Here is a 12274-nt window from a genome sequence, read left to right on the forward strand (position 1 = left end):
AAACATGTACTTGATGATTTGTATAATAGCTGCAACCAGCCAATGTATGCATGTAGAACCAAATTGTGTACCACTATTTGCAATATGTTTTTTTATTGTTTTGTAATAAAAGAATTTATTTATTTAAGAAAAACAGTGGTGTCATAATATCAGTCAGTTTCCACAATACAAGTGCATTTCACAAATACTACTACACTGTGGAACAGAACAGAATATTATCTTTTATTCAAACCAATGCACGGTAACATTTTGAGTATCCTTTTAACTCGAAGATTATATTGCTTGCCAGACACTCGATGCCTTACACAAATTAAACAAGCGCCGTATACAAAAAAGAGCAACATTTCCAGTGTAACACGTGCTAGAAACAGCATGACATCTACAGAGAAATACATCGACACCTTCCTGCCTTATGAAAGCCTTTCTCTGGACGAGACTGTGGTTTGATGGAGTTATTGGCAGATCTCAACCGCCTAGAGATGTGTATGTCTGCCTTAACCGACACATACAGCAGTACTGTAGCTCTGACTGGTATTCGTGTTATTGCCCAAGTGCAAGTTAAGCCAATTAAGCGTGGAAATCGGGAGAGACCCTGCATGTTCATCCTGTGGAAGGGGCTTATTCACGACTTCCTGTTTGGCCTTGAGGAAGTTGTTGTATTTATCCGCTCCCCTCCCCACACAGCAGGGCGTCATATTCATCACCAACAAATCAAGGCAGGGACTCTTTAAGTATTTTCCTAAACTACTTTCTTACATGAGCAATAAACTGCTGAGATGATGGTTAATGTTCTTGTCGAGAGACCTATTACCTGTGTGGCTTTCAGAGGTCATTTAGCTAATGTTCTTTTTTGTAACGTAGATTTCACTTTCAAAAGTCTCCAGAGGCAGTTCAACATTAAATTATTAAGGGACAGCTTTAGCGAGAATAGGACATTGAGATTTAAACACAATTGAAAATCTACTAAAGTGGTTCCAGGTCCAAAATACAGAAATCACAATCGATGTGCAGCTATTGTTTGGCAAAGACAGCTAACAGCTTTCTCATAAAACCAGTTGTTCCTTTGATACATAAAGGCAAGGACATCTCCACATCTACACCCCGTAATGGTTAGGTAAAGATTAGCTAGCGTACTGTCCTTTACACTGATAATGACATTGACTTTAAACATGTTGTAACCCATCTGAATGCTTTGTGTAATGCTATAGTAAACATCTCCTCTTCATTACCAAGTATCAAATGTTTCTCTTACATCAAGTTAAGATAAAGCTTTTGGTAATGACAATGATAACTATATTGGAATGAAGGGTACATTAGGAATTGGACTGATTCGTTTATTCATCACAATCGTGTTTTCAGCAATATCAAAAGTCAAATGTAGGGTCTTTAATAGTGTACATGTAACCCCAGCCAAACGTTTGGGATAAATCCTGTAGTAGAAAATACCCATTCAAAATAACTTATTTTCAAAATGTTGTTTAACTTCCATTTGAAATAAAAAAAAATCATTCTCAACACAGAAAATCCTACTAAAATGAAAGAGGTTCCTCATCAACACTGGAATGAATGTAACCCAATGTGGTATGAAGCAAGATTTAGCTATCAAAACTAATATTGTGTAGGTAACAACATATTGAGGCTTGTTTAAATAAAAGATTCAAGCATAAGGAAAATCTTAAGTGTAATGTTGCAGAATAGTGTAATGATTTAATACGAAAAGCCTGGTCGTGCTTAGAGACAGCAAACCAGAGCATTGTGAGTTAATTAAAAAAGATAAACTCATGAACAGTATCCACATAGTTTGAAAACATTTCTCCTAAAAGGTTAAAAAAAAAAATCAAAATAATGAAATGCTTAATGTTGTGACACGTTTGTTTTTTCAAAAGCACAGAGTTTCTAAACAATAATGGGAGCATTTTGGAGAAATCTAAAAATAAAGAGCCCTCAACATTCAGCACGGGTTCTTCTTTGCTGATACAATAAAGTTCTATAAAGCACTGGTTTATAAATGTTTGTTGGCTTTTCTTTTCTTGAATTAGAACAAATTGGAAATGTTATTCTTTTGTTATGGTTACATAACAGTATTTGATTTGTTCAGATGTCATTATGTTTGCTACCTTAATTTTTTTTCAACAAGAGCATCACATTTACAGAGTGGTAAAAAAAAACAAGGCCAGTCTGTACGTCTCTATTTTCATATGTATGTATTCTCCGCAAAATGCGCACTATGTCTTTCCTGTGAATGTTCACTCCCGTTTCACTTTAGATCTACACATTTTAGTGCACAAACACCTGATGAAAAACACAAAAGTGAACATCACGAGCAGCACAGCTCCAACCAGGAACAACATCACATCTACAGAGTGGTAGGAATACCAGGGCAGTCTGTAGGACTCTGTTCTCAGGTGAGCTGCACCTTTGTGTCTCATGACAAACTCTATCCAGAAGAGGGCGGTGTCCAGCGGCTTCATTGGCTGATCTCTGTGCAGCCTGGAGAGTCTCTGCATGTTCAACCGGTAGGAGGGCTCATTCAGGACTTCCTGGATGGAATCCAAAAATGTGTTGCTGTCCAATTCGGAAACATCCATAAACTTTGCAACGCCTTTCGCTCTCAGTCTGGAGAGGTTGTCGGCTTGGTCAAACACAATTGGAATGCCTACAATAGGAACGCCATGATATATGGCCTCATATATGCCATTGGTTCCTCCATGACTGACAAATAGTTTTATCTTGGGATGTCCTAAAAGGTCATTCTGAGGCATCCAGTCTACTAGCAGAGTGTTGTTGCCCAGAGTCGCTGGTCTGTCACCTTTATATCTCCAGATGACTTTCTGGGGTAATTTAGCAAACGCTGCAGCGATCTCATCAGCGAGGTCGTGGGGAAGCTCTCCAATCAAAGTCCCCAGAGACATGATGATGACCCCATGCTCTCCAGAACTCTGCACAAACTCCTCCAGGTGGTCAGGGAGAGGTTTTGCTGGTTTGCACTGGAACCCTCCCATATAGAAAATATTAGGCATGGTGGGACGAGGGAACTCAAACACAAAGTCCACTCTCATCAGCCAAATGTCTGCAGCTTGAAATAGAGAGAAGTAATCCACATCGGGGCCAAAGTAGCGGCTTGCCAATGCAGAATAATGCGGCCCAACTACCTGTTTGTACAAATGCATCCTCATGGTGTAAAAGACAATATTTTTGACCCTCTCAAAGAAAGTCATTTTATCTGATAATTCTGACGGTGGAAGGGGAACGTATGAAAGCGGGGAGGGTGCGATTGCAAAATGGGCTTCACCATGAACAGTCCATCGAGCATTAAAGACTAGCGGTAATCTGAGATAGTGAGCCAGCATTACTCCTCCTCCGTTCGCGGGGTCAGTCAAAACCACATCGTACTTGGCGTCTTGAATGGACTTCATTAAGTCTTTATTTTCAAATAGGTGAATGACCATTTCACAGATTTTCTTGTGTAGTTCAAAGAACTTGTCTTTTAACTCCATGTCTAAGGCAAAACGTGTCCATGCAGATCCCTTGCTTCGTTTAATTCTAATAACTTCAGAGACAAATAGGCGGAAAAAATCTTCATTCGCACCACCGTCCATATCCACTGTGACAGTATTGTAATGTGGAGACGTATCACTGATGTACCAGCTGTCTGCAGGCCTGATGACAGTCACAGTGTGTCCTCTTGAGTGCAGCTCGTCAACAAGGACCCTCATGTTCACCCAGTGGCTGCCGTCATGCGGAAACACCAGGACTTTCCCACAATGGGCAGCAGGAATAGTGACAGCCAAAAGAGAGATGACGGAAGCCAACGACAAAAACATCTTCAAATCTTCTCAAACAGTGCTCTCTGAAAGTAGTAGGCCTACAGAAAGAAAAGCAGAAGTGGTTACTCAAGTTGTCCAGGAAATGTGTGCACAAAGACAGATGATATACAAGGATGCTCACAATGGAGAGTTACAATGAGGTTCATGGTCTTTCTTTTGTGTCGGAAAAATTCCTTATGACAGCCCTCACGTGGATGTGGCACATGGAGCCTCTCTCAGGAAATTAGAGTGCTGTACGCTGCCAAGAGCCGCACGTGCATCTCCCTGAGCAGAACTGTGAACAGTCTGCATAAAGGAATGGATATGAATCGGCGTCCATCTAATACACCATATCATCTCTGTGCAACACATCTCATGCACCTATTTTCCTTATGATGTCTATTCTTTTAACAATAGACTTGATTCAATAACATTAGCTAGAAAAACAATATTTCCCTTTCAGTACGGAACAACTGCTACAACCCTCTATGTAATAAGGTTACTTACTCTGCTCGCATAAACTGCAAACAATCTTTAAATGTGAAGATCCTTTAAGGCACTCATGTAAACAAAGTCTGCTGACAGATAGGATCCAAACACACAGTTTGTGGACAAACCAGTGTGGCTATAAAACACGTCCTGCTTCATTCTGTCCCGCCCACATGATATTTGCTGCACAGACTCTTGTCCCTTACCGGAAAACTTAGTCATCATGGTGCAATAATCCAGAGCTGTGGTGCAGTCAACGGGAAAATGTTACCGTGTTATTCATATTCATCTAATACGTATGTTGTCTACTTCATACATTACATTACATGTTAGATGCTTTTATCCAAAGCGATTTACATACTCAATACTGTGGGCAATCCTCACAGGAGCAATTTGGGGTGAAGTGTCCCCGACATGCTGACTGCAGTGGGGTTTGAACCCGTGCCCCCCTGATCTAAACACAAACGCACTAGTCCACTGCGCCACATTCTCCCATACATGTCCCTTTAACACAGGCAGTGCCCCATATTCGTTTAAGATGCAGTGGGATCTTAAATGTAACAACTCAGGATATCAATAAGATATAACAAAATTAAAAAAATAATCTGTTTATTCATGCTGAAATATGTGTGCACCTAAACAACATTTGATTTTATATTTGCAGCCATACAGTATAATTTAAATGTTGTGCAAAAGCATGTATACAGACACCTCACTAGTGCAGTTGAAAGCTAATAATTAGATGTAAAATGAGGAACTGTATCATCATAAACATGAATGCATTATACAGTATATCAAACTACTTTGGCACATTTCATTATTTTATACATCATCTGATTTGTGTAATCCTCAAATGTAAGGACAAGAAAGAGTAATCATTTTGAAGTTCATCTCTCAAAAGCCTTGCAAAAAACTTAACGCGTTTACCTTTCATTTGTTTTGAGCAAGAAGCGAAAGACAAATGTATAAAAAGCAAACTTACAATCAAACCTTTCGGGCTTTGCTCAACTGCTGCTTCATATTGTTGAGGTAGGACTGTGCATGCCTGTATTCAAACTAGTCAGACTGAGAAACACTTCCTGATTTTCTTTGCCTCACCCATAACAACAGTTATGTTAAACCAAACAACATTAAGTGATCGTCTCTTAAAGGGATATTCACTGAAACTACAAGATATTGCTAGCAAGCTGTTAAACTAATGAACATGAATAGAGCTCACACTGAATACTCAATTAAAAGGATAACACAAAACACTTTGACCTAACATGACTTCACCTTGAGTAATAAAAGCCATAGTATCCACATAGATCTGTGCACAGCCTTCAGGTAGAGACTCCACCTCTTGCGAAACATGATAAATCAAGGAAGTTAAACATAGTATAATGAAAAACAGGAAGGACAAAGTGTAGTACTTGCCCTTCAAAAAGGCACAGAGAGGCCATTACTGTGAGAGGGATTTGTGCTTCCAATAAATAACCAGTTTGAAGATAAACAAACACATTGTCAGGTTCTTCACAGCTCACCATTGTCACATCATTGATATTCTAATGTTACACAAAAGGTACTTACCCCGAAACAAAGGCAATGACTCAGCATGGCAGGAGCACATTAGAAAAAGTGTTGTCACATGATACAAAGCAGAAACACCTGAAGCTGATTGAAATGTCCTTCTCTTCTCTTGAACTCAATCCCAGTAAAGATTAGTGAACAAAACACCTGCAGTTTATTTAAATCTAACTTAAAAACATGGTTAGAGGAAAGTCAGCTCTTTCAGCACTGACACAATCTGCACTTTACAACGTTCTGTTTGTACATGTGCCTTGACCTGTTGCTATCTGTCTGCTTTGTGAATATGTATTTTTGTTTTGTTTTTATGTTTTTTTATATGCTTTTATCATAATATAAGCATCTCTGTTGAATGTTGTTTTACTGATTGTATTTACCTGTTATTTGAAGTGAATTTTTGTTTTTAGGATGACTTTCAACATCTGTCCAGCGACTACAGACGAAAAATAGCCTGTTGGCTAACTCTGGCGCATTTACAGAAATGTCAATCAATGTGCACTGTCCCTGTCAAATAAATATATATATATTGTTCATCTACATCAGTCGTGTTCAAAATACAGATGCTCCGCCTGGTGGTTGGAAGTTTAATAAGGTCCCACAACACAGAGCCAGCATGAGGAAATGAATTACTCTAAATACACATATTATTTTCTCCAGGATAAATCAGACCCGAACAATCAAATCCTGTGAATCTCTTTTACTGACATGTTGATGTTTATAGCTACATATAGTTACTCCTGCAAAATGCCCTTTGACAAAGGTTAGATCATAAATAACCTGACTTTGATCAGTGAAATGTATCTCATTTGACATTCATTTCAAGTATTTTATTCATAGTGTTAGTTCTGAAAAAGTTCTCAACTTCTAATAAGTTATACAATGACTTCATGAAATATGATCAAACTAATCAAAATAATACAACATAATGTCAAAGGTTCCACAAATGGGTTGACAAACAAATCTTATATTAGTCTATAATACTAATCCCAAAATCAATTTACGATACATTATTCTTACTCAATGTGGGCAGTGTGTATCCCTTGAATGCTTACTCACGTTTCACTTTAGATCTACACATTTTAGTGCACAAACACCTGATGAAAAACACAAAAGTGAACAGCACGAGCAGCACAGCTCCAACCAGGAACAAAATCACATCTACAGAGTGGTAGGAATACCAGGGCAGTCTGTAGGACTCTGTTCTCAGGTGAGCTGCACCTTTGTGTCTCATGACAAACTCTATCCAGAAGAGGGCGGTGTCCAGCGGCTTCATCGGCAGATCTCTGTGCAGCCTGGAGAGTCTCTGCATGTTCAACCTGTAGGAGGGCTCATTCAGGACTTCCTGGACACCTTGATAGAAGATGTCTCCAGTCATGCTAAAAATATCAACAATCTTCCCGGCTCCTCTTACTTCTATTCTATGCAGATTATCAGGCTGATCAAAAATCAATGGAAGTCCTACGATAGGAACTCCGTGATACAAAGCCTCTTGGACTCCATTTGTTCCTCCGTGAGCCACGAATAGTTTTGTCTTGCGATGTCCTAAAAGGTCATTCTGAGGCATCCAGTCTACTAGCAGAGTGTTGTTGCCCAGACTCGCTGGTCTGTCACCTATATATCTCCAGATGACTTTCTGGGGTAATTTAGCAAACGCTGCAGCGATCTCGTCAGCGAGGTCGTGGGGAAGCTCTCCAATCAAAGTCCCCAGAGACATGATGATGACCCCATGCTCTCCAGAGCTCTGCACAAACTCCTCCAGGTGCTCAGGGAGAGGTTTTGCTGGTTTGCACTAGAACCCTCCCATGTAGACAACATTAGGCATGGTGGGACGAGGGAACTCAAACACAAAGTCCACTCCCATCAGCCAAATGTCTGCAGCTTGAAATAGGGATAAAAAGTCTGCGTCTGGACCTAAATATTTATCAATCAGGTCAACATAATATTATATACATCATCTGATTTGTGTAATCCTCAAATGTAAGGACAAGAAAGAGTAATCATTTTGAAGTTCATCTCTCAAAAGCCATGCAAAAAACTTAACGCGTTTACCTTTCATTTGTTTTGAGCAAGAAGCGAAAGACAAATGTATAAAAAGCAAACTTACAATCAAACCTTTCGGGCTTTGCTCAACTGCTGCTTCATATTGTTGAGGTAGGACTGTGCATGCCTGTATTCAAACTAGTCAGACTGAGAAACACTTCCTGATTTTCTTTGCCTCACCCATAACAACAGTTCTGTTAAACCAAACAACATTAAGTGATCGTCTCTTAAAGGGATATTCACTGAAACTACAAGATATTGTTACCAAGCTGTTAAACTAATTAACATGAATAGAGCTCACACTGAATACTCAATTAAAAGGATAACACAAAACACTTTGATCTAACATGACTTCACCTTGAGTAATAAAAGCCATAGTATCCACATAGATCTGTGCACAGCCTTCAGGTAGAGACTCCACCTCTTGCGAAACATGATAAATCAAGGAAGTTAAACATAGTATAATGAAAAACAGGAAGGACAAAGTGTAGTACTTGCCCTTCAAAAAGGCACAGAGAGGCCATTACTGTGAGAGGGATTTGTGCTTCCAATAAATAACCAGTTTGAAGATAAACAAACACATTGTCAGGTTCTTCACAGCTCACCATTGTCACATCATTGCTATTCTAATGTTACACAAAAGGTACTTACCCCGAAACAAAGGCAATGACTCAGCATGGCAGGAGCACATTAGAAAAAGTGTTGTCACATGATACAAAGCAGAAACACCTGAAGCTGATTGAAATGTCCTTCTCTTCTCTTGAACTCAATCCCAGTAAAGATTAGAGAACAAAACACCTGCAGTTTATTTAAATCTAACTTAAAAACATGGTTAGTGAAAAGTCAGCTCTTTCAACACTGACACAATCTGCACTTTACAACGCTCCGTTTGTACGTGTGCCTTGATCTGTTGCTATCTGTCTGCTTTGTGAATATGTATTTTTGTTTTGTTTTTATGTTTTTATATATGCTTTTATCATAATATAAGCATCTCTGTTGAATGTTGTTTTACTGATTGTATTTACCTGTTATTTGAAGTGAATTTGAGTTTTTAGGATGACTTTCAACATCTGTCCAGCGACTACAGACGAAAAATAGCCTGTTGGCTAACTCTGGCGCATTTACAGGAATGTCAATCAATGTGCACTTCCCCTATCAAATAAATATATATATATTGTTCATCTACATCAGTAGTGTCCAAATACAGATGCTCCGCCTGGTGGTTGGAAGTTTAATAAGGTCCCACAACACAGAGCCAGCATGAGGAAATGAATTACTCTAAATACACATGTTATTTTCTCCAGGATAAATCAGACCCGGACAATCAAATCCTGTGAATCTCTTTTACTGGCATGTTGATGTTTATAGCTACATATAGTTACTCCTGCAAAATGCCCTTTGACAAAGGTTAGATCATAAATAACCTGACTTTGATTAGTGAAATGTATCTCATTTGACATTCATTTCAAGTATTTTATTCATAGTGTTAGTTCTGAAAAAGTTCTCAACTTCTAATAAGTTATACAATGACTTCATGAAATATGATCAAACTAATTAAAATAACACAACAGCATGTCAAAGGTTCCACAAATGGGTTGACAAACAAATCTTATATTAGTCTATAATACTAATCCCAAAATAAATGTACGATACATTATTCTTACTCAATGTGGGCAGTGTGTATCCCTTGAATGCTTACTCACGTTTCACTTTAGATCTACACATTTTAGTGCACAAACACCTGATGAAAAACACAAAAGTGAACAGCACGAGCAGCACAGCTCCAACCAGGAACAAAATCACATCTACAGAGTGGTAGGAATACCAAGGCAGTCTGTAGGACTCTGTTCTCAGGTGAGCTGCACCTTTGTGTCTCATGACAAACTCTATCCAGAAGAGGGCGGTGTCCAGCGGCTTCATCGGCAGATCTCTGTGCAGCCTGGAGAGTCTCTGCATGTTCAACCTGTAGGAGGGCTCATTCAGGACTTCCTGGACACCTTGATAGAAGATGTCTCCAGTCATGCTAAAAATATCAACAATCTTCCCGGCTCCTCTTACTTCTATTCTATGCAGATTATCAGGCTGATCAAAAATCAATGGAAGTCCTACGATAGGAACTCCGTGATACATAGCCTCTTGGACTCCATTGGTTCCTCCGTGAGCCACGAATAGTTTTGTCTTGGGATGTCCTAAAAGGTCATTCTGAGGCATCCAGTCTACTAGCAGAGTGTTGTTGCCCAGAGTCGCTGGTCTCTCACCTATATATCTCCAGATGACTTTCTGGGGTAATTTAGCAAACGCTGCAGCGATCTCGTCAGCGAGGTCGTGGGGAAGCTCTCCAATCAAAGTCCCCAGAGACATGATGATGACCCCATGCTCTCCAGAGCTCTGCACAAACTCCTCCAGGTGCTCAGGGAGAGGTTTTGCTGGTTTGCATTGGAACCCTCCCATGTAGACAACATTAGGCATGGTGGGACGAGGGAACTCAAACACAAAGTCCACTCTCATCAGCCAAATGTCTGCAGCTTGAAATAGGGATAAAAAGTCTGCGTCTGGACCTAAATATTTATCAATCAGGTCAACATAATATGGTAGAACAAAGAATGCAATTTGATATTCTGTGAAACCAAAAACGATTACGTTAAGAACCCTTTCAAGAAAGTTCATTTTATCTGAAAGCACAGTCCCTGTCAATGGAACATAAGAGAGAGGAGTGGGTGCGATTGAAAAGTGGCCTTCACCTTGACTTGTCCATCTGACATTGAAAACGAGAGGCAGCTTAAGGTAGTGGGCCAGCAGGACCCCCCCTGGTATAGCAGGGTCAGCAAGGACAAGGTCATATTTTGCATCCTTCAGCGACTGTATCAGATCTTTGTTTTCAAAAAGCTGCTCAAGCATTGTGGCCGTGTTCATATGCAGCACTGAGGCCATTTGTGCTTGCTCCATTTCCAGTTTGAAACGTGTCCAGGCAGACTTCCCTGCTCTCTGGATTTCCAGCAACTGGACCACGAAGGTTTTTGCAAAGTCTTCACCAAATCCAGAATCTGATTCGAGTGTAATTGAAGTATACAATGGGGAGGTTTCCTTGATGTACCAGCTGTCTCTTGATCTCACAACCGTTACTTGGTGGCCCCTTGCATGGAGTTCCTCAATGATGACTTTCATGTTCACCCAGTGACTCCCGTCCAATGGGAAGACAAGAACTTTACCTCCGTAAATCACAGCTGGGCAGAGCAACCAGAGAGTGATCCAGAGCTGGTTCATTTTTGGTCTAAAGTTGGGAGGAACCATAATATAATTATATATATATGCATCATTTCATAGTGTTTTTATTAACATTGTATCTACCTTCTACCTTTAAAAGTTGTAATTATTCACATTATCTTACATTTAAGGTTTTTACAGTAGAATACTCTGTCACCTGCTGCAGATACTTTGATGATAGAAAATCAAATGCAGGATTAAAAACAAAAATAAACTAAGTGTTTACATTTGAATTTTAATCAAATTGATGCGTGATGTATTACGCATTATATCCGTTTCCACATTTATATACATTAAGATCTAAATAGTGAGTCCTGTACAACTAAGAGAAACTAAACTACAGACAACCAGAACATGTACATTGCATGCCAGTTAATATATGACTTTTGTAAAATCCCTAGTTAAAATGGGAAGCTATCAGTCATTTATTATAAAATACAATGCTAAACACATGGAAACTTTACCTTTTTTGTGTCCAATGTATACTTTGCAATATTATCCCTTGCCGGAGAGAAGAGTATGTGCTTCTTCTTCCAGGTTCCAAGCAAAGTAGGACTTTGGTACTGCAATGTCATGTCGTTAGCCACACAGGTGATAAGAACGTGTAGTAAATGTTCCTCATGGTGCTTAGCTGGATGAAATAGCAGTTACACAACTACATGACTGGAACACAACATAACATTAACACAGGATCATTATAATGCTGTGTTTCCACTGTTGAGTTAAATAAAAGGTTGAGATTGTAAAAACATTCAAATGGTTTGTCTTATTACAGTGGATAATAGAACAAATCTACAGCCACATGTTTTAATAATGGATTTGTTATGTGGCTTAAAATGCTCGGGTGAGTCTTGTCTTGTTCTTTGACAAATCTCGCATTTTAAAATAGCTCATCTCTCTGTGAAAGCAGCAAATGGTGGAATTTCACCCCCTGCTGGCTGGTAAAGGTATCAACACATCCTCATTTAGATCATTTCCTTATCACATTTATATCAAAAACCCTTTCAGCAGGTCGTGTGAGTTGGATGGAAAATTAAAATGTTCCTGCACTATATTAGACTTAGAATAAACAAAAACTAAAAAACAATATCAACAAGTTGTACAACTAA

At 39.2% G+C, this 12274-nt stretch overlaps 2 protein-coding genes and 1 pseudogene across 8 annotated transcripts; all 3 read right to left on the reverse strand.

Annotated features, from left to right (window-relative positions):
* Positions 1-1320: 1320 nt before the first annotated feature.
* LOC307028381 (UDP-glucuronosyltransferase 2B31-like) lies at positions 1321-6070 on the reverse strand. 6 transcript variants are annotated; one of them, XM_079663348.1, is made up of 2 exons: positions 5286-6070; positions 1321-3865 (listed from the first exon to the last, which is right to left on the reverse strand). In XM_079663348.1, exon 2 carries the CDS (start codon positions 3822-3824, stop codon positions 2247-2249), a length of 1578 nt encoding a protein of 525 aa, XP_079519474.1. In that variant the 5' UTR covers positions 3825-3865; positions 5286-6070; the 3' UTR covers positions 1321-2246. The 6 variants fall into 6 exon arrangements, with proteins under 6 accessions (XP_079519474.1, XP_079519472.1, XP_079519473.1 ...); XM_079663346.1 differs by having other exon boundaries at positions 5278-6070; XM_079663347.1 differs by having other exon boundaries at positions 1321-3850; positions 5286-6069.
* Positions 6071-6431: 361 nt separating this feature from the next.
* LOC307027965 (UDP-glucuronosyltransferase 2A3-like) lies at positions 6432-7797 on the reverse strand (annotated as a pseudogene). Its single transcript has one exon. The product of its transcript is annotated as a UDP-glucuronosyltransferase 2A3-like (transcript).
* A 1433-nt stretch (positions 7798-9230) lies between these two features.
* On the reverse strand, positions 9231-11759 carry LOC307028382 (UDP-glucuronosyltransferase 2C1-like). The gene is made up of 2 exons (XM_079663350.1): positions 11630-11759; positions 9231-11172 (listed from the first exon to the last, which is right to left on the reverse strand). The coding sequence occupies exon 2, from the start codon at positions 11163-11165 to the stop codon at positions 9597-9599; it is 1569 nt and encodes a 522-aa protein (XP_079519476.1). The 5' UTR covers positions 11166-11172; positions 11630-11759; the 3' UTR covers positions 9231-9596.
* Between the last annotated feature and the right edge of the window lie 515 nt (positions 11760-12274).

This window comes from Notothenia rossii (assembly GCF_949606895.1).
Source record: "Notothenia rossii genome assembly, chromosome: 2".
Classification (NCBI taxonomy): Eukaryota; Metazoa; Chordata; class Actinopteri; order Perciformes; family Nototheniidae; genus Notothenia; species Notothenia rossii.